General features: G+C 35.9%; 1 protein-coding gene across 1 annotated transcript; it reads right to left on the bottom strand.

Annotated features, from left to right (window-relative positions):
- Positions 1-589: 589 nt before the first annotated feature.
- On the bottom strand, positions 590-17,653 carry LOC133876068 (probable receptor-like protein kinase At5g61350). The gene is made up of 20 exons (XM_062314363.1): positions 17,245-17,653; positions 16,761-16,862; positions 13,561-13,643; positions 13,345-13,429; positions 13,152-13,238; positions 12,425-12,486; positions 12,104-12,297; positions 11,956-12,016; positions 11,160-11,337; positions 10,047-10,085; positions 9,875-9,936; positions 9,710-9,746; positions 8,267-8,316; positions 8,077-8,146; positions 7,150-7,225; positions 6,186-6,265; positions 6,038-6,106; positions 5,047-5,127; positions 2,935-4,137; positions 590-2,575 (listed from the first exon to the last, which is right to left on the bottom strand). Exons 1-20 carry the CDS (start codon positions 17,305-17,307, stop codon positions 914-916), a joined length of 4,344 nt encoding a protein of 1,447 aa, XP_062170347.1. The 5' UTR covers positions 17,308-17,653; the 3' UTR covers positions 590-913.
- Positions 17,654-23,889: the final 6,236 nt, after the last annotated feature.

Genomic DNA, 23,889 nt, shown 5'->3' with positions numbered 1-23,889 from the left:
AAAACCCATAAAAAATCACTCACATCAAATTTCCTACAAATTCTCTAAACACTTCGATAACTACAGTACTAACCAATACATTTGGTAGCACTGTAGCTATCCAATAAATTATTTAATTTAAAAAAAAAATACACGGATTTATGTTGGTAGTGCTCTAACATGACATGATCCGAGTTTCACATTAATATTTTCTTCTTCTTTTTTGTAAGTTCACATAAAGATTTTCAACTCTATGAGATCCTTCACAAAATCCAAACCCAATGTTATTGGGCTCTACTAAGCTATTTTACAAATTGAATATTCTTTCTCATTTTTCATTGCAACTTCTTCTACGAAAGCTATATAAGGATAGAAACTATATTTTTATTGTACAACTATCTTACAATATTGATACGGCAGTTTCAACTAACTTTTAATTTATTTTTATTTTAAAAAAGAAATAGAAAAAATTTAACAGATGATTAAGACTGTCACTTCAGCATTATATCAGGGAATAAAACATCCTTATATTCTTGTCCAAATATTACGATTAATCCTGGGTTCGATTGAGCTACTTTGGTTTATTAAATGGAATTCAAAGACAATATGGTTCAATATATAAATGATGCATGTGAATCTGACATAAATCCTTGCAAGCTAAGACAACACAGTCGAAACTTGCTAGGCAGCTCAAGCATTAAAACAAAAATCATCAATGAAATGTAAAACATTCTGAAAAAGGGGCTTGGGGAAGACGTGAAAATTCTGAAAAACACAATCTTTATCACAATTCACAATCAAATGCACAACAGAAAATTTGACTAACCCTTTTTCTCCAACTTAGCCTGTGATTATCCATCCCTCTCAGGCAGATCGTGGAAGTTCCCTATCTGAATATTTGTTTTTTGTTTTTCCTTCAGATAGGGAGCCAGATTTACCTTCCTTGGAAATTTCCAATCTGAGAAAATAAAGGAGAACCAGCTGTTACTTCCGAATCATCACTAACAGTAGTAGAACAATGTGCTGTAGAATCGTTCTGAATGGGGTTTTCCAAAGCAACAAGCCTTGTATTATCCTCTGGAGAATTAATCTGTGAGGCTGTCTCTTGAAGCTGGAGGGCATATTCTAAGTGCCATAAAACATCTCCCATTCCAGGCCTATCCACGCCATATTCTTCCAGGCATTTCTCTGCTCCTTCGACATACTTCTTCAGCGATCCAGAGTTGATACTACTGGCAATGTGGGGGTCGATTATCTTCTCAAGGATGCCCTTCCTATGGCACTGCATTGCCCATTCAGCCAGACTGACCTGCTCCCTCGGCACGGAAGGGTTTATGACAGGCCTGGCACATAGTACTTCAAAAAGCACTACACCGAATGAGTACACATCGGATTTCTCAGTAAGCTGTTGCCTCCTGAAGTACTCAGGATCAAGGTACCCAAAGCTACCCTTCACGGCTGTGCTGACATGGGTTTGATCCAATGTTGGTGCGGCTTTCGACAATCCGAAATCGGAAACTTTGGCGACGAAATTTTCATCAAGGAGAATGTTTGTGGTCTTCACATCGCGGTGTATTATTCCTAGTGCTGCACCAGTGTGAAGATAATGCAGCCCACGAGCAGCACCAATGCAAATCTCGAGCCGTTGTTTCCATGACAGAGGAGGGAGGTTTGCTCCGTAGAGGTGGTCGCGAAGCGGTCCATTAGCCATGTACTCGTACACGAGGATCATCTCCGATTGCTCGTCGCAAAATCCAATTAAAGAAACGAGGTGGCGATGCCGAAGCTTGGAGAGCATGTTGATTTCAGTCCGGAATTCATTAATCCCCTGCTCAGAACCTGGACTTCCTCGTTTTATAGCAACCTTGGTTCCATCTTCCAACGTCCCAATATACACTTTTCCAAACCCTCCAACGCCAATCACTGCCTTCTCATCAAAATTTTGTGTAGCATTCTGCAGTTCATAAATGGTGAAGAACCTGCCTAGACCCTGAGCTGCAAAGTAATTAGAGTAGCCACTCTTGCTCTTGCGGGAACTAAATAGGCTAGACCTCCGAGAGCTACTCTTGCTGGACAAGAAACTAGTGTGACTGGCATGGAGTGGGAGGAGCCACGAGGAGAAGCTCTTTTTCTTCTCCCATCCTTCTGGTCTCTTCTGCCACCGGACGAAAACCGTCACCAGCAATAACATTGCCGTCACCGCCATTGCCAGGCCGACAGCCGACAAAATCTTCATTGCCCTTGTTGGTGAACTTGATCCCTTGTATGACCCATCAAAGCTAAACAAACCGTCGAAGCTGTCCGCCCCGTTGCTCATCTTCATGATCTCCAATCCATTGAGAATTGCATCTGTATTGCCTGACTGGGATTCAGCAGTGCCAACCTGAACCATGATAGAACTGTTTGTGATGGCAGACGCATTGAGCACGAAATCTTTGTAGTAGGCAGTGGAAAGGGCATTGGTGAGGGACGAGAGATCAAGAACTGACACACCCACCATCGCATTGATATATACATTGAAGTACAAATTGTTGAGGGCATTGCTCACTATATCGCAGAAATGCAATCTGATCAAATAGGAGTAACCAGGATCCACCTGAAAGAATTTAATGACCCACATGACTGTTAAATCTCCATTTTTTTCAAAAATTTAAATCGATAAGAAAGAGATAAAATTTAATTATTTAATCAATACTTTAACACTCTTTTTCACGTGTGAGCTTGATAGATAAGGCTCGACACGTGAAACATTTAATTGAAATAAGAGATAAACGAATGAGACAATGTTCGAATTGAGGATTTCTTATCTGATACGATGTTAAATTACAATTTTTTCCTAAAGCTTAAGCAGATAGAAAGAGGTAAGATGGTTCCAAGTGAGTATTAAGAATATTATAGAATATTAAAAAGATGTTGAAAAATTATAGAATATTAAGTAGGGTTATTTTACACCACCTTCAGTTTCCAAGTGAGGTTGAGATTGGGTTGCAATGCAATCGGATCTTTTATATGCACTGCCGTTGCATAAACTGAATTCGGAGCAGTATATGGCGTTGCCCCACCCTCCGGGAATTTGATGATTTTGGAGGAGACAGAGGCATTTCTAGAACCTTGCGGGAACATATTATACGGGCTGTCGGGTTCCCATGTTCTTGACAATGTATCGTTTTGAGGAATTATGGTCGGCCCTCCGACATTTAACCGATAAGATACTTGGAGAGCAGATTTGGACAACCCGTTGAAATCTCCGAGTGGGGAAACTGAGGTTGCCGTGTCGGAGATTAGAGAGTCAGGAGCGGAGACTACCTCAATAGCATTGATGAACGCGTAAGATTTCTTATGGGGCTTAAATTGGAGGGAGAATCGACTCGAAACATTAACCAAGTATTCCTTAAAAACCAATGAAGTGTTGTCCTTGACGGAGAACTGGTGTAGGAGAACAATCTCGTCGGCGTAGACAGAGAAAACGGCATCTGTCAGATTGTACGAGGGATGAGCAAGGGGGTAGAAGTAGAGACGAATCCAATGCCGCCCTGCTTGGGCAACGAAGAATGTGTATGTGGAGTCTCCGGGAAATATCTTTGCTGTGAGAAATAGAGGTAATGATGAAGGAGGTACGGAGGAAGAGGCGTTGATGGAAATGGAATCGACTGAAGCCTGTACATCTTCCTCTGTTTGGAGGAGAGAAGTGGTGTCATGATCGGATTTGAAGGTCCGGCCATCGTCGAGCCGGGTCGGTTGGGATGACCCACAATTGATGAGATAGTTATCAGCTGGTGTGAATGCGGCCGTTGTTGAAGAGCCACCATTGCCTTTGGCTGAAGCAAAGTTTGCGAGGTGGAATAGAAAGAAGAGGAGGAACGGAAGCCTAAAAATGTCTCCTCCCATTACCTTCGCACCGGTAATTGTCAATGGTGGAGTAGACAAAATGGGATGATTTTTTTTTTTTTTTTTGCCAAAAGCAACTACATGGATGAAGATTTGGGGGGGGGGGGAATGGGGGTGGTGGGGAGAAACTGTACGTGGGTTTCGGAAGGATTTGGATGTACAGAAATGGCCGTAGTGGTTAGAGAAACAGCAGGAACAGAGAAACAAGATAAAGGAGGAGGTTGTTGGGAGGAAGGGAAAGGACGTGCAAAGATGTATGTCGGGAGATTTTGATGATCAGGGAAGACTTGGTAAAAGAAACGGTAAGGAGAGATCGCGACCCATGCGTGGGACCCTAAATGGCAAAATGATGATTGTTCTTCTAACTACCAACTAACTTAGAAGCCTATAAACCACGTGCCAACCATTACCTTGAAATTTTATCTTCTTTTTTTTAAAAAAAAAAAAAAAAAAAAATTTAAATTTATTGAGTAATGCTATATATTACATTTTTATTCTATATTATTTCATAGTGCTGGAATGATCCAAGAGTTGATTAAAACTGTCACGTCAGCATTAGTATGATCCAAGCATTGTAGTTTCTAGCATTGCTCTTTTTATTTTTGGGGTTTCGGGAAGGATATGAGATATCATTTCAGAATCAAAGTTGTCTTCTTTTGACAATAAAATGACCAGAAAAAGGATTGAAGTCCCTGAAATTTTCTATCCAAATTCCTTGGAATCCCTTAAAATATTTCGTCTGAATTTTATGAGATTCAAGAAGGAAATGAAAGAGGAGGGTGCGGGACTGAATGCCTTGGATAGGTGAACCCCGCACCCCGGACTGTATAGGGCACCCAGGCCTCAAAGCCTCCATTCTCATTCCCTTCCCGAATTCCAAGAAATCCTCATCCCACAAAGTAGGGCAACTATGAAAATTCTGGCACAATTTTTGAGCCAATGACATATATTTGCTTTCTTATTTGGTCAATAATTTCAAATTTAATGATTGTCTAAGAAAAATGGCACCAAAAGGGAAAAGGCAATGCAGGGCCCTACTGGAATCGGCTAAAGTCAACTAATGAACTTGAGCACTAAAACGATCTGAAAATAATAATGATAGCAAAGCGATAATGATGTTAAATATTGGATTCAAAGCTGAGTTACTTTGATCAAGGCTCACATGAGCTCATTAATAACCTGAACAACCAACCAAAAAGAGATCTGGCTTAACAGAAGAGTCGACAGAGAAAGATGGTCAAGGAGCTTGTCTACAGCCAGCTGAAATAAGATTGCTTAATGTGGACAAATATTCATGACATTGCTCAATCGAAGCAATTATATTTTCTTTTTCCTTCAAAACTTTCAGATGAAAGAAATTCGGAGGATTAATTGGACAGTACTAAAAGAGGGGATCCATTCAAAGAAAACAACAAACTGCAGAAAACTTGTATATATATTACTATAATAGACCCGAGTTTATCCCTCTGTTACAATCAATAGGAGGGATCCACAATCTTTAGTGTGTGGACCAAAGAATATTGAATTGCTTGAATATGAGTTTAATCTTATGTTAACCAATCACAAATATGAAACACTGGATCGTATCACAACTTTCCTCACCGCACTCGATCGCTCTATGCTTCTGCACTGAGATATATCAGACTGCGGTTGATCCTCTGCAAGGAAAAAATTTATAACAAATGGTAATAAAATGTTATGAGTATTACAAGTTACCAAAGGGAGTAAGAAGCACTCCCATGAAAATATTTATGCATTAATTTATCCCATTTGAAAGCTTCCCCACAATTGAAACCATATTGTGTGGACAATTACCATATTCTTGGTTTTCCATTCACAGTGATCTATCAATCTGTTTGCAAGTGTCAGGTGCCAAAGCATAGAAAATTAATTTTAAGAGAAAGTTCTGGTGTACTACCATTGGGAAAATCTTTTATGCAGGCCATGCACCAAGGCATGTTTCTCCCCTATCTGAACTTCTTCCCTCCCAAAGTTCAGGATAATAAAGATCAATGGTTATACATGTATCAGCATAGGGAACATCTCAAATGAGTTTTTACAGAATAGAGCGTGTGAAATGATTAGCAGCATCGCATGGTAAACATTACAATCTACCAGACTTGGTAGATCTGCTATTTAATTTCTCGACACGTAAAGAAAAGTTCCATACCTCTCTTGTATCTCTTATGCGCAGGAGCTCCAATCTTTCATGAGGCCTCCGATTTGACAGGGTAGCAAGCTGTTGCGAAGCATATATTAGGAAAAGTAAAAGAAAGATGATTAAACCCCACAAAATTTAAGCTAATACATAATCGTACCCAGAAACTGAAGCGCTCAGGATCTGTTGTTGCAGGCATCATTGCTTCAATGTTCAAGAGTTTCTCAAGTCTTCTTCGATCTGTGCATGTTATCAACTATAAGAATACATTGCAAAGATGCAAGACAAGATAAGATAGGTAAAACTATCAGAATGTGCAATGGCAGTTATATGCAAGCTAACAGGGGCTTACAGGCTCCAATGGTAGTATCAAAAAGATGAAACTACACTTCAACTCCAACTTCCACCCAATTTACAATGCGCCCCTCCCCCCAAATTACTCAACCCTTTCACTTAACCCCCATCCATCAGGATTTTATGTTTAAATCAACGGAAAAATAGTCACGTGCTATACACATGACGTGAAATGTCCTTTATACCCTTATCTAATGTGTAAAAATACAATAATGTGTTTAAATTAATATTTTTTTTAAAAGAAACTTCCCTGGCCATAGAAACCCATGGCCAGACTGTGGGCCTCTGACATGGAGCCATGGTTTCCTCGCACGATATTTTTTTATCTAATGCAAGGGTATTTTTGTTATTTTGAGTTGCATGTCGCATATGACCTATTTTCCGTCGGATTTAACAAAAAATCCTAACAGAGGAGGGCAAGTGAAAGGGCTAAATAGTTTGGAAGGTCAATTGCAACTTTTAAAAGTTTGAAGGGACATTGCAAATTTAATGATAATTTGAAGAGGGTAAGTGTTGCTTCCCTATCAGAAATCAATTAATAAATTGTTTTATTTATCTGATATTGTTAGGCTCCATCATGAAACCCCTTTGAATTCTCTAATGAACTACTAATTTAATTGCTAGGATAGACGTCATGAAACATTTATCTGAGTTAATTAGTTTTTCCAAAAGAGTCTTAGTTGGGATTATGGCAATACTGATCCAATTGAAGCAGCAAACAAAACATGTGAGGCTCTGACATGGTATCCTCCCTTCTCTTAGAGTTTTACCTTGCCGTGCTGCTTCTTTTGCCATCCTTAGCCATGACTGAGCATAGTCTGCTGCACTATTTGCCGATCCCTCTAACTGTAAGCATATAAACATAAACCAATGAAGTGTATCTTCTTCTGATGATGCATGCATACACTTTACTCTCAAAAGTTGGGTACAGAATTTTCTACCAGCTAAAACGTTTAAAACTTCACACCTGATTCATTAAGGAAATTAAATACACAGAATGAACCCTAAGTATGGTTCATTAGTTCACGAGTTATTTAGTTTCTTTACCCAGCCGACTTTCACATATTGTTATTAAGCTGTTATAGGCTACCAATTGCAGCTTAAGTTGAAGCATTTGAAATTGCAAATGAAGTATCAGTGCACCCAGAAAATGTCTGCATGCATCTATAAGAAACCCATAATAAAATACCAAAGGATTCTTAATGCCCAGGATCATGTTTAATAGAAGACTACCATGTAACATAAAGTACCACCTTCTTACAGTCTTTTACTGTTCTTACTCCCAAGCAAACTATTCTTCATGCTTCTTCTTGTCCTTTCAAATTCTTTTTTTTTTCTTTTTCCTGAGTGCATTTAGCCCATCGATTTCACAGGTCAAACGTATGTTTTTAAACAAAATCACAAAAAGTGTCTTGTTTGGGAGTTCGTTTGAAAATGTGGAAAAATTCACGTTTTCAAACAGTCGGCAACAATGTATATTTTTAAAAACACACAATTTTAAAAGCCAAACTGTGATTTTACCAAATCACATTTTCATCAATTACGTTTTGAAATCGCTATTTTTTCAAACCGCAAGTTTTGAAACCACTACACCAAATGGACACTGAGAGAGAGTGGAGGGGGGGGGGGGGGGGGGGGGGGGGGGGGGTTGTGGATAACAAACACAGTAATGGGAGCCAAACTTGCAGTAACCTTACGTCTGCTCTTTCTCTTGTTCCTTCTGGTGGACAAACATCCTGCACCCATTCAACCTCCGCAACACGATAACTGCGTGAGAGTTAAATCCTCAGACCATGAAGTCTAACTTAAACACACACACACGAAGAAAAAAAAGACTGATGATATGAATAGCCAGTGTATAACAAATTTATGAAAAAGATAACTCACCCATCTTGATCCCAAGATCGGATTATGCGGCATCTCCGTTGACTTTCAGTCTGCAAATAAGAATAGGATAAACTTTATTGAACATCCAAACTGGCTATAAGAAAAGGAACTATAAAGACTATAAACCTTCATAAATGGACATATACACACATCTCACACATGCTGACACAGAATGAGTCATATAAGGATCATGTTTCCCTTCCTTCATTAAATGTTTGGATCCTACCTTAATGATCAAGATAATTAGAAAAATTTAAACTACTACTGAACCAATCTTCAGGACAAAAGTATCACAAATTCATTTACCTCAATTATTGCATGGTAGGAAGGGTAATTTATTTACTTATGCATCTCTAACAAGATTTTGACTCGTCAAATAATTCAATAAACACTGAAAATCAAATTTAAAATGCGCACTGCAGGAAGTTCTGGTTTTGTTTGCAGGAAATTCTCTCGTAGCAGGTCTTTCAGAGCTTTTGTGGTTACGAGGGTTGGCTTTAATGATGGGAAAAGTTAGGAAACATGGTGGGTTTTAAGGGTTAGCTTCAATGATGAATGGTTAGGAAATATCGTTAGTCTCAGTCAAGAAAGACTAGGTTTAGGAGGCTGTTCTGGGTTTTGAACAGTTTTGCGAGAACAGAAACCAGATTGCTTCTAGGTGTTTCTGGTGCTTGTTTATGGTGAGATGAGTTAGGTTCTCACATATGCTCTTGTGATGAAATTTCAAACAAATTGGGGCTGGTTATGATTCACACAGTGCAGGAAATTAATTAAAATAAGAAGACAGATTCTAGGCTTTACACCTAGATTGTCCCAAGCATAACACCTTGGCTTATTTGGCATCACATCTTGACTTTATGTTGTGTCACACAATTTTTAGAAAGCATTTATGTTATCAAAATTTGTTTGCTCTCAATTCATTGAATTGAAAAAATTACAAAATATATAGAAAGCACTAATTTCGAAAGTACTGAAATCTGAGTCATAAAGTACGAAAGGTCACACATGGGAACTCACTAACACAACTTGACCCAAATTAAGCCCCCATGGGCTACGAATAAAGCCCATGGCAAAAAAATTAAAGGATAGAAGTACCCTACCTTCTAAAATTAAAGAAAAGTAGCACAAAATTAAAAGAGAAAATTATTGATGAAAAGAATCGTAAATTAGACTCATTATTCACTAGACCATAACTTTTAAGGTTCCAACTACACCCCGCAATTGCATCAAATATAGACCATTAGGAGTCTAACTGACGCAATGCAGCAAGAATTTCCTGGAAAACAACTTTACATGTTTCATATTAACAGAAAAAAGACTAAAAAGTTCTGAAAATATACAAGCAGAAAAAACAAGACATTTTTAAAAAGTACGAAAAAATTTGCATTGAATTAAGTTCAGAAAAGTGCAAAAGTACGAATGTAAGGAAGCAAACACATTCACCTCTAAATAGAAACGTCCATCTGGAAGTGGCTCACACCTACATCATAAACAAATAATTATCACTTGATTTTGAAAATGGTACATAAATAGTAAGGTTCAGAAGTAAACAAGTAAATGATACACAGGCTAGCAAGTGTATAAGGGGAAAAAGGATCAAACACCTACTCAGTAATCTCTACTTCACAAGCAAAATCAGCTATGGAACCTGTTGTAGAATCAACGATAACCTACATGATTAATAGACAAACCACACCCAGTAACAGTGAGGAATTTTTGGTCAACCCGATATGCCTTAAGGAGGAAAAGCAAAAGAAAAGGACCACAGACAATAATCTACCATTCCCATCCGCCGGTTTCCTTCCATTATCCTCCTCACCTGTTATTCAAGGAGACAAACTAAGCATCAGGGTTCCTTTTTTGTTTTTTCAAATAAAAAAGAAAGAAAAATTAAAAAATTAAAAAAATTAAAAAAAAATGAAATAAAAAAGAAGAGAAAAATGATTCAGAACTTCAGGACATAAAATAAAGATGGTCTATTTCTATTATGACCCATATCTTCCCATGTATTTATCTTAATTGGCCTTTGCCAGTAACTTACAATAAGGCAACAAAATCAACAAAAGACTATTCTATTGCATGCTTAACCATATTGGTAGAGACAATGCCATGTGCTTTTGCTCAGCTATAGCTGATAAATTTTCATTGCTGTTTCTGTTAAGAATTCCAAATTTTACCATCTGTGCTATTAGATGAGGCTAAATAATCCCTGATGCTAATACAACACTTGACTTGATATGAAAAAATAAAATACCAGAGCCTGAAAGATATTCATATAGTGTACCAAGGTCATAATGTCTATTCAGACAGACCAACATAAGTGCTACCAGCGACCTAAAGTTTGATCAAAGAAACATGTTTCATATAGAGGATCAAGTGACCAGACCAACTCCCAAAAAATTCTCATGGAGCTCGAAGTTAACACCTATTGAAGATGAGTGGTATTTCCCGCTCAGTAGGAGCCCTGTTCCAGAGAGAGTCTTATTAGATGGAGTATCAAGGACGAGATACCTTCAACAAGTTACCCCCAGGTTAGTTAATAAAATCTACACAGCAGTGAGCACATGAGAGAACACCCCCCCCCCCCCCCCCCCCCCCCCCCCCCAAACAACCAAAAAGCAACAAAAAAAAAGTGCCTATAATATTGAACCAATTCTGAAGTGGGGAAACTCTCGTAAGCCACCATCTCCACAATCCATTTGCTTTACTCACTCACTCTATGACAACTGCTCACCCTTAAATAACAAAACTATTGGATACAAGATCAGTGAACACTTACTAAACTTATCTATTTGATAGAAGGGTTGTCAAAATGTTATGTTGTGTACGGAGGAAGTTCATCATAATATATGAAAACCGGATAAGAAGATTAACAATCAATTGACTGACTCACCATAAGCCTGTACCGGGGTTCAAATATGTTCAGTGGAAACTTTTGACATGGTATGACGACGTCCATGACAAAAAGTGGCAACAAATCAACGCCAAGGTTTATCAAACTGTCATGCTCTGACTTCCTTTCAGCATATTCCTCGGGGAAGTTCTTTTGTATAATGTTGTTGAGCGTTACACTGGTAAAAAGCCAAATGAGGATGCATATTGCAGAAATATAAAACAGAACAATCTTAAATATTTTCTGAAAACTTTTTGAAGGTTACAAGAGGAGTAACTCCAGAAAGAAGAATTCATTTTCCATTCTCACTGACTTTACTGTAGGCTTAGCATCGCATGCATGGTGAAGAGGACAAATTACAGGGCCCCACCAAAAATATTTTCTTTTTAAAAGCTTATTACAATATAAATACTTTAGACGCATTTGCATAAAAACTCAAACTACTTCAAGATTGAGTTGATTTGCTTTGCAGAATTGATTCAAAAACAAATAGAAATAAATTTTTTTGGTTTGTTAAATAAGCTCTCCTAATGTGTCAAATTTAAATGTAATTTTATTTTTTGCATTCTATTCTTGTACCAACCAAAGTAAAATCCTGGTTCCCCCCACTGATGGTTATTGTCATGTATAATTCATGGTGTTGGCAAACTGCATCACCTAGGTTGAACCGATAGATGGCTACTCCTGGACCAGCTAATGAGCTCAATTCATACAGCAAAGGTAGGAGAAAAAGCATTATCCAGAGTCAAACCGTTGACACAAGCATTTCAATTATCATTGCACATAAACAACTAACCTGATTGCACACGTTCTAGGACTAACAAAAAGTACGGATCGGCACAATGGACATTTGTTACCTAACAGTTTCAATACAAATGTTAGAAGAAAATAAAGTGATATACAATTATGAAGGAAAATAGGATCAACAACAGCGAGGTGCTCACCGCGATCCATGGACTGAAATAGACATGAACGGCAAAAGGAATGCCCACAAGGAGTCGTAATGGGTTCATATAATAACTTCAGGCATAGCGTACAATCAAAGTCATCAGTCCTTTCTGCTTTCCCATGATTTCTCCTCTCAATTAAACTGGTTGATGTCCTCTCCAAATTCTGGAGAGAAGCACGAAGAGGATTGCTACATATTACAAGAAACAAACACAAGAGCCATTCACAGTGCAGAAACTGAAATCATCGTAATCTCCAGCACAATTTAATTATTATATATATATATATATAATACGTATGTATGTATGTATGTTTACCAAAAAGGATCGACCTGTAGACCTGAAAGAATTACGTCCCGAGCTATCTCATACTTCTCCAACTGCATATCCGAGACAAGGTCCATGACAATAAAGAAAACATTTATCGAGAGGAAAAGAAAAATATTATGATAAATTAAGGTTTCTCCTCTTATCCTGGATATAAGCATAAAACAAAAATTGCAAGTAAACAAAATGTAGAAAAACACATGCTTGGGACCAGTTTGAGTGTTCAAGTGTAACAATTCCAATGATTGATTGTCATTCTACTCTAGGTAAAGTCGTATCTAGTGCTTTCTATTTAAGTGAATCATCCGATTTACTGCTCATGATCAAACCATCTAACATTTCTATCAATTGGTTCTTTATTCGAGCATTCACAGTTGTGCCCATTTTTTAAGTCTACACTTTCTCAACTTTCAATTGATCCAATTTATCGCCCATGGCTATTTGTGTTTTTAACCCTTTTTTCCCAATAATTCTTAATTTTTTCTACATTTTACACGCGCACACACACACTTATATATATATAAAGAAAAATAAATATTCGAAGGTTGCATGCCTAGTGGCTTACACATCAACACAAGGTGGTGAAATGTTCTGTCCTTCATCTTCACCATTTAAAGTATGCATGTGCGCAAAATGAGTGAGGGTGGGACCCAGCCCCCGGTACATCAAAAGAAAATGAAAAGCAAAAAAAAAAAAAGAGATGGAAACCTATTGTTACCAGTATGAGAGCATTGGCCTTTAGAATGTATGATTTTACTGAATTACTTCGGAGATTATTCAGCTTCTCAGCATCCTTTAAAGCAAGCTGAATTTACAATTAAACGGTAATTGTTAGAATGTATGCAAAGGTTACTAAATAAAAAATAGAATTTATTTTTTAAGCATATAAAGAACAAAGCAATAAGACATACCTCAGCATGTGTTGTAGGATCCAGCCCATTCAATGGTTTATATTCAGAAGCTGATGGAGGTCTGTGCTTAAGGTATTGGCTAATCCTGATTGAACAAAGATGTCGTTGCAACAAATTCATTATAGTTAATAAGTTACTAGTCCAGAAGATGGCTGAAAGGGAACAAGAACATATCACTAATCTAGGTTTTACATAACAATTACCCTAAACAATTACCTGATATAAGCAGCACTTCGGTTGCCAAGGATAACAGGATCACCTGGTTTAATGTTATTGGCTCTTGAGTAATAACTGATTGCCTGAGAAGAAATTAGGTCAGAAATTTAAGGAGAACAGCATAAAGGAGTAACAAAAATAAGTTTTTCCTTATAAAAGAGTCACAAGAAAAGTCATACATACTACATATCGAAACAAAGATAGTTCACTAATAGACTAAGGGATAAGTAATTCGACTCATTCATATCTAGATCATAAATTTTTGAAATCCATATGAAAGGAGACATTGCTTTTGCTATCTTTTTCCAGCATCATATCTATAGCTAACACATTTTTCATAGTCAGAAACTCCAACTCCGTATCAAGGTCATGGTCAATATTGTCACTATCATAAAACAAACATCACTATCATCAATAAGACCCTTAGGATAACGTCTCCTATTCAAAGTGGTTTTTGAGCAGACCTCTAATACATATTATTTATTCTTTTGCAAGAAACTAGCATGCTAAAAGTCGCAAAAGAGTGGCATCAAGCAATGATTGAAACCCCTAAAACAAGATATGCTATCCAAATTAATACCCTCATGTGACCTTAAGCATCCAATGCACCAGATTAACGTCCAGAAAATGGGTGGAAAAGCAGGTAGTAGATATTTCTCCACTGACATAAATGCTATGACCAAGAAACTCAAGCCCTATGCCATTTATGTTGGGAATTCACAACCATAAGTTTCTGCACTTAAAAGGCATACTATTGAGAACATGTGCATCTATAGTTCATTGCTCTATCCTTAATACGCCGTTTCTTCGAACTCAGCCTTGAGTCCCCTTTTTAAACAATATTTTAGATGCTAACCCTGTGGCGGAAGATTCTAGACAGCCACTGAACCACTTCTCCCTCTCTATGCCCACTCTGAAGGTATGCATCAGCTGATCATTCCGCCCACCCACACTTCTCCAAGAATTTACAATACATAGTACATCAAACTTTATGAGAATTTCCGTATATTTTTGACAAAAGAAGCAGAATATTTGCAATGTCTTCTTCATCAAGCAAATGTAACCTGTTTTATTAAGTAAAATTCAATCATTTTAACTAGAGCCATTCCGAATTGATCTTGTAAGAGATCTGCTACAGAACGAATACGTTTATTTTTCAAATGATTCATATCGTCAAGTGTACCCATTCCACATTTCATTCCAATTAAATGATCCATAGCCGTCTGCTCATTGCAGTCACCTCCGGGGTTCTTTGCACCTGGATAGTACCAGGACCCTTGTGCCCCGTGTGACCAAAAAGATATTAAAAAAAAAAATTATAAAAAGGCATAAAATAAGAAAATAAAACCTAAGATTTTAAAGTAGTTTGATATTTTCCAAGATGATCCAGACCCAAGAGCCACTGCTGATACTAATATTCCCAATTACTTTCCAAACTATCATGACATTTCCTGATTCAGCTCTAAACTCCGAAGAGGTAACCAATTCCTCACACACACCAACACACAATACACAAATTCAAATTTTCTGCTACAGAAAATGAATGCTAGCTAGAATTCCGAAACATGAAAAATTGGAGGTTAAAAAAATCATAGGTTGGCAGAAGATATACTTGCCCAAATGTTGATGAATGCGTCTAGAGAAACAAGAAACTAGATATGCAATAATTTTTTTTAAGATGTTTTACATAGAATTTCCTCCTTAGGGGGTAAACACAACAAAAAATATTTCTCTGTTTCTCTTCCTACTCTAAGAATCTCAAATCAGCATCTCACCATGGCACCACATTGAAGGAATTAGCATTAATAAAACCTTGGTCATCTACAGAAACCGCATGATAAAAACACACTACATTAACACTGTCGTGTCATCGAAGAATTAAAAGTCAAGTAATAAAGAAACTCCCCATAAGAACAAAACCACCATAACTAAAATAGTTCGGAAAAAGTTTATATGGTTAATTGCATAATCCCAACAAAAGAAAAACAGTATTTCTGAAAAAAAAAAAAAAAAAAAAAAAAACTAAACAAAAATGGACTTCTTTCCCCAATTAGCAAGAATCCATTCGTCATGTAGCTCATCTCTACTTGCACAAGAAAACCACTGTGCAAGAACTGCAATTTTGTTGTAACATAGGTGATTAACAGGTGGAAATGGTCACAAGATCCACACTTCGAGAGAGTAAAGTTGTCATACGTAGAAAGAGCTGACTAGAACAGTATGCCAAACACGGTGGACAATCAATACATTTGTTGCAAACGGTGATTGGATGATACAATATAAGATGATCTTTTTTTCATGTCAATAACAGCTTTAAATCGTATCATTATGACAGAGAATCTAATTATAGGTAAGCATTTTGTCGTTAGTTGGAGTGATATGTACAAAACAGTTGAAAACAGCCAATCATTTGTTTTCAAAATGTTTGACATTGCAAAAACTTTAGTAGATTATCTTTTTCCTATTTAGGTCCCTTGGGTATTGCCATGTTCTTTGATTGAAAGTTGTCTAAATGGAGGGGTCAAAGTGGAAGCAGGAGTCAGGTGGCTCAGAGAGTGATTACTTTGTGACTAATGTTTTGATAACCCAGAAAGTTAGTCCCACATTAGGAAGATGAATTTTCTACATGAATTGAATAGATTATAAAAGGGTTCATGGTGTCAAGTCCCACATTGATTCCTTCCTAGGCGAGACTGGGCTTTATAAGTGACTATAGGAAGCTCCAATTACAATTTGATTTGTCCTTTTAGAATAATAGCGCACATGTGGCTAGCACTTTCCCTAGGTAGTTACAAATGGTATTTAAGCAACTTAGTAACACCATGCGGCATTGAGGCATTGCTGCTAATCAGTTGGCTTTATAAGTAATTCTAGAGAGCTTTAATTGCAACTTGACCAGTCATCCTTTTGGAGTAATAGCGCAGGCGTAGCCAGTGCTTTGACTGTATTGTTACAAATGAGGAGCATTCTAACTTCCTAGAGAAAATGGTTTAAACAGTCTTTCCAAATTCTATAAAGAGAATTGCATTGACCCGAAAATAATTTATGTTGACTAAAATTACACCGAACACTCGGAAAATGAGGAAAAAGTTCCCAAAAACGTTTTTTTATCGAAACAAATGAAGGCTAACTTGTAACAATAGTGGAGGACAAGCAAACTAAACTAGATAGACTGCTTTAAATTAAAACTTTTTAATTACCTCTTCAACTCGTTTGTCTCGAAACGCTTGGTTTCCATTCTGAACGAGATCAAAAACATGGCTAAATGTGGCCCATTGCACCGATCCCTCTCCTTCATTCGCCTGCAATTCAAATGATGTTTACTTCTTCAAATTCCCAAACAGAGCATTAAATCCGCCACAGAATAATTTCTCCATAAAAGTATAAAGAGCAACTATGTTTGCTTTCAGAAAATTGGGCAAAGCTCAGGCCATTTCTCATTGTCTCAGCTCCTATAGAGTTGAGAATTCAAAAGTGAAAGATTCGGCTTCTTGTTTGCCACAATTTTCCTCAGCAACCAAACATTCCAAAAAAGAAAACACAGAGGGAACTAAAAACCGATTTAATTAATCCAAACGGTTGCGATTGGCTCAAAAACAAAGCTATCAAGTTCTTGCGCATTTTCACTCAGCAACCAAACATGTAAAAAGAAAAGAAACGAAGAATTGGACAGGAAAGCTCTACCCAAATGTAGTCCTCCACGTCGAGCTCGTCCGCCGTGAACGAAGAAGCTGCCTCGCCAGACATTGAGGATTTGATGCGCACACACTCTCAAATAAAGCCAGTGAGAAAAAATCAGCGCATTAATTGAGATTGAGAAAGGAAGAAATGGATGCGAGCCTTCGTGTTCGTCTCTCTGTCCCTCATCGCATACACGGACCAAATTCCACTACGTGTTCTCTCTCCCTCTGTGCGACTTTTATTACATGGGCGCGTGCGTGAGCGTGTGTAGTTGGGTTTCGCGCGTCACTGATGATTCTTCAAGTTGGACTCCTTTGCTTTAGTTTTGCGGTGTTCTTAAGTTCTTAGCTAAATTCTAGTGGGATTCCCCCTTCCCTTTGTATGGGGATCTTTTCACCGGGAAGAAGCTGCAACAACGCTCCTCTGGTGCGCGTGCAAACACGATTCAGTTGTGTTTGGTTTTTTCTTTATTTTTTTGGAGTCAAATAAAGGGCAGCAACGAAGCTCCATCGGCTGACAGACAGAGAGGTTCTTTTATTTGTCTTTTTTTTTCTTTTTCTTTTTTTTAGATGGTTCTTATTTGTCTTTTAATTAATGGAAAATAAATACGCAATTGGACAAATTGGTGTATAGAAAATTTCATACAATTCATATATAAAATTGACATGTATTTTTTAAATATCTGAAAACCACACATTTTTTTTATTAATACTATTAAAAAAGTACGTGAAAAATACATGTTATTAAAATAATAAATATTTTTCACATATCAACTTTATACGTAGGTCGTATGAAATTTCTTACGTGAACTCTCTCACTGCCCAAAATTATTTTGGATCCAGTCTTTTGTGGTTATCAACTTATCAGATATGGATGAGTCCTTTTTTTGCCTTTTTCTTTTTTTTTTTTCCTTCCTTTCCTTTGGCCATACAGTACTTGTCATGGTGGCTTTCGTTTTGCCATATGTGAGTATTTTATATTATAGGTAGAGGCTTGAGAGTGAGTTGGAGGCTGGAGGGCCGAGGAAAAAGCATGGAAGAAACCCCGCCTAGCTAGATTCTCTTGGCAAACGGCAACCGGCGAAAGACGAGAGAAGCAGCACTTTACAAGAAGCTGTAGACAAATCCAATTTTCTAGACAAAATCCAGTTGCCCCGCCACTCCCCTGACTAGCGAATCTTAAAGTGCAACAAGAGTACTATATTAGTAGCAGAGCTTTATAACGGCAATTTTGGCTGGGGGCGAATGGTTTATATGGAGCTGAAGCCACGCTCAAGTGGTAACATCCATACATTAAAAGACAGGTTTTTGTTCCATCTTTAGCTCTGGTGGGCACGGAAATGGCCAAGGCAAGAACAAAAAGCTTTCCTAAGTTAAGGCTGTCTTTGTCTTTATGAGTGCCAAAAAGCACTCATCAATTCTGATCCATTCGGCAACCAGCTGGTTTTGAAAATTATACAAAAATCACATGGTGAGTCTCAGGGACAGAAGCAGAATTTCTTTCTCATTCGGGATCGGGAGATCCAACGTATGAATTAGAGGTCAAGCCTAACCCATTTAATTAAACGGGTCACATTCCTAATTCACTAATTTCGTGTCAAGTTCAGATTATGTTGATGCATGGATATAAGATTGTATAAATTAACCCCAACTCGAAGTATTTAATTAAACGAGTATGACCTTCCGACCATAATTTAATGTTAAATTCTTGTCGAGTTTGCGGGTCGTATCTAAATTTGTCAACTCTACTCACGTGTCATGAAAGATTATTCAAGCCTAATCTTTCCAATTATTTTTAAAATCGGAAAACATCCAAATGTTGTTATTATCATTCTTTATATTTGGCTTAAATCTTTTTAGAATTGGTAACTTATTATAATAAAGAAAGTCAACTATCATATTTACCAAACTTAGAAGGGATTGAAAAGATTTAGGGACATATTAGACATCCATTTCCTATTTATCTTCGTACAATCAAATTTTAAATCCACTATTGAATTTGAGGGACCCAATGTGGAGGCCACAAATCCAATGATAGATTTGAAAATAAAATGGATAGAAGATGGATAAGGAATGAATTTTTTATCATTTGATTCATTTTCCTTAATGATGGGACATGTTAGACATCATATTGATTTTTATATTATTCAAAGGCAAATGTCTCAAATGCTAATCAATCAATCAATATGTAAATGTAAGACAATATTTGGTAAATATTGTTAGCTCTCTACACACAATCTTTAGAGAGTTTATGCCCATTATACTCATGTAAGTGATTATAGAAGTTTGAATGGTATAGAAGAACCGTGTAGAGAAGTTGAATAGAAATGAAATACCAAAAGACAAGGTGATACACTCAATCTTTGGGAGAGAAATGTTGTTAGAAAAAATAAAAACGTGGGAACTACAGAAATTAGTAAAAGCAAAATTATATATATAGTATAAAAAATAATAATAATAATTTTTTAAAAAAAAAAAAAAACTGTATTGAAATGACTGAACTATTGGACAATAAGGTGAATATAAATCTGTCTTTTAGACAATATTACCTCTCACTTATACAATAAGTTTTGCAATAGGGAATACAACAATTTTGGTCCTCACGATATAATATTGTACGAATGTAGTGTGTAGATTGTAAATTCTGAACACTACTCTAAAAAAAAATCCTATAACAACATAGAAGAAGAAGAGAATGAAATGTTACTATCAAATTTGCTAAAAGTTTTTATTTTATAGAATTATATAAGTAGTTTATTACTATTGAAATAGCAGTTTCTGACGGTTGAAAAAGCAGTTAAATACTTTTAAAAAATATGGCTATTAAAACAACAGTTTTTTAAATTTTTTACAATTAAAAAATTACTATTGAAAAGTAATTATTTATAAAAATATTCGAATGAAAAATATGTATGTTAGAATAGCAGTTGTACACATCATAAAAAATGCACGTGTAAATAATAAGCTCGTGGCTCGTGCGAACGTGTAGCGATGAGTAAGTGTTAAGTACGTCTAAAGCGTCAAAACGATTATGTGACGCACGTGCATAATTGTGAGCGGCCAGTACTTCACACTGGGTGACACAATTAGCATCTGTGTACCCAAAATCTATTCTAAAATAAAAGTAAAATAAACTCTTATAAAGCACACATAAATGATAAATCTCGTCGCTTCTGAATGTGGAACGAAATGTAAAACAAAAAGTAGAGGGAAAGTTGAAATTTTCAAATAAGAGGAAAACTTTAATTTTCAACAAATGTTACATGAATTTCTTCTTTTACACTCTCAAATGCTTACTTTCAATATGACAATACCATGTCAGCTCTCAACTACATTTGTTAATCACATATGGTTATTCTCTTTCTACAACTATCACGTTAGAGAAAAAGCACTTTGAAGTGTAAAAGAGAGAGTTCACATAGCATTTCTTCTAAGGTTAAAATACAATTTTCAATTCCGGCCATTTGTTTAGGAATCAAAGATCATTTTGTATCTAGTTGACATAATTTCCTACAGTTGAAGGCTAGAATTTTATTTTCCACATTTCTAGGATATTTTCATATGTAATCTTATATAAGGTTTTGAATGCAATTTACATTGTATATATGGTTTTCTCATAATACTACCATGTTTTTTTTCAACATCAAATTATAGTCTTCACTTTGTTTCGATGTAAAATATTTTTTGTCAGAAAATATTTTTAGAGAAATCATTTTTAAAAATTGATCATGCTTAGGATGTGCCTGTTAAAAGAGATAACATAATTTCAATAAAATTTCAAGACTAATACAGTCGCTATAATAAAGAAAATAAGTTCAATATGATTAAGATGCACATGTTAAAAGAAAGAACATAATTTAAATAAAACTTTGAGACTAATATAACTACTATAATAAAAGAAAATAAGTTTCATATCATCACTTCCTCATCATACACCTTCTCTGCACAATTAATCCGCTTTAAATTTTAATCCCATCCAAAGCCACTCTGATGATAGTTTACATGTTCTTAATGATTCGGAAGCAGTTCTCAACATGATCAGGTACACATTCAACTTCGAATTTCTCGCTAATTGACTTGGCAACTAGTGCAAATGACGCAGGTTTGAATGTGCTTGAAGGCTTATTTCCTTTAGCAACCTCATTAGCAAGAATTTTAAGTAACAAAATATGCATAGGTTTTGACCACCTAAATTGCTTTTTTGTAGTGTCTTTCTCCCTTTTTTCTGCTCATTGCTACAATCACAAGCACGTGAATAATAATGCAAAATCAAAACATATATAATCTCATAAAAGAAAGGACCATAATGCAAGATAGAAACAAACTCGTATCATAAGTTGGACAGAAATTTCCTGCAATTAAATATCAAACTTGCATCATACAATCAAATCATTAAAGATAGAAACATAACCGTCTTTAAACATGAATTGTTCAAGAAATAGATATTATAACATCAAGCATACGAGAAAAAATAAATCTACACATTTTTCTTATTTTTATAATCATTCTACATCGCATGACATATTACATCCTTTTTTATTGTCCATTCTCTACTTTCCTCATGAAATTCCCTTTGTGTTTGGTGGACTCTACCACTTTAATTTCGAGATTCAACATCACGAACAACCTCTTTCATAATTAAGTCATTAGGATCAACACCCATAATGTGATTGTAAATGACACGACTTGCTAATACTACATCAAGTTTTGTTTGAAATGACTAAAATGGTTCTACATCCAACACACAAAAACATCTCTTCAAAATTCCGAACCCTCTTTCAATGGTGTTTCGTAAGAATGAATGACGAAGATTGAATAATTCTTTTTCATTTTCAGGTGGATGATCACCAAATTCTTTTATGATACCAAACACCACGATAGGGGGAGAGGATTCCATTTTGATTTCCACAACAATTCAAAATAAACTATCTACTTACCCCAAAAATCTAAGTCCATTTTATTCGCAAAAGAAAGCTGCTTTATCCTCTAATGGTCACTGCATTCCCTTTAGTTTCCTCTAATTTTCTATATTGCTTCAAGAAAATCACTTCAATCATTCCATCTTTCGATTGTACTCTAATCTCTTCAAGTTTCCTCATATCATCACACATATTTAATGTGCAATTGAATCTTTTACTCTTACTCAAATCTTGTTGTGATGAGTATCGTTATTCATGAGATCTCATTAATTAATCAAATCTTGATGTAATGAGTATTGTTATCCCTGAGATCTCATTAACAATGAGCACTTTTTGAGATCATAGTGGTGATAAGCTCTAACTAATAACAATTCTGATTTTCATTGTAATAGATATATCTAATCAACACCATATCTTATTCTTTCTTATAATCCACCTCCTATTCTTTCTTATAAACTATCTTCTATTCTTTCTAATAATTTTAATAATTTAATCTAATCATTCATTATTTATTACAATAGTCAATAAAAGAGATAATATATGAACTTATATAAATAAGGAAAAAGTACACATAACATTTTCAAACTACCACCAAAAAGTCCTGTTATACAACCGCTATAATAAAGAAAATAAGTTTCAAATATTGATTATGATTAGGATGAAAAGAAAGAACATAATTTAAATAAAGCTTTGAAACTAATATAACTACTATAATTAAAAAAATAAGTTTCATACCATCACTTCCTCATCATATACCTTCTTTGCACAATTAATCATCTTCAAATTTTAATCACATCCAAAGCCACTCTGATGATAGTCCACATGTTCTTGATGGTTCAAAGGCGGTTCTCAACATGATCAGACTCAACTTCGAATTTCTCGCTAATTGACTTGGCAACTAGTGCAAATGACGCAGGTTTGAATGTTCTTGAAGGCTTATTTCCTTTAGCAATCTCATCAGCAAGAATTTTAAGTAACAAAGTATGCATAGGTTTTGACCACCTAAGTTGCTTTTTTGTAGTGTCTTTCTCAGTTTTTTTTTTTTTTCATTTATTTTTTTACTCATTGCTACAATCACAAGCACATGAAAAATAATGCAAGATCAAAACATATAATATCTCATAAAAGATAGGACCATAATGCAAGATAGAAACAAACTCATATGATTAAGCGATCTCACTTTTCATTATAATCAGGACAATCTTGCTGGGTCTCTTGTTAACAAAAAGGATCTCTTGACTTTTTTCCCTGTCCTTTCTATACTCAAGTTCAGTTGTCAATCTTTTTGTTGTCTTTAGTTATTATGGTATAGTGTAATTAGCAAGCAAAGGCCTTAGTCTTTGGCCTTTAGTACTCATACAAGTACATGTGGAAGGAAATGAGAATCTTAAAAAGTCTCATGCTTCATTATTCATATTTGACGTCTTAGGACATAATAGATATTATATATAAACCAATTATTGTATCATACAATCAAATCATTAAAAATAGAAACATAACCGTCTTTAAATATGACTAGTTCAAGAAAGAGACATTATAACATCAACTATACGAGAAAAAATAAATCTACATATTTTTCTTATTTTTATAATCATCCCACATCGCATGACATATTACATCCCTTTTGATTGTCAATTCCCTACTTTCCTCATGAGATTCCCTTTGTGTTTGGTGGACTCTACCACTTTAATTTCGAGATTCAACATCATGAATAACCTCTTTTATAATTG

This window comes from Alnus glutinosa, chromosome 8 (genome assembly GCF_958979055.1).
Source record: "Alnus glutinosa chromosome 8, dhAlnGlut1.1, whole genome shotgun sequence".
Classification (NCBI taxonomy): Eukaryota; Viridiplantae; Streptophyta; class Magnoliopsida; order Fagales; family Betulaceae; genus Alnus; species Alnus glutinosa.
Note: the sequence above shows the minus strand (reverse complement) of the source record. Positions and strands in the feature narration are given on the sequence as shown.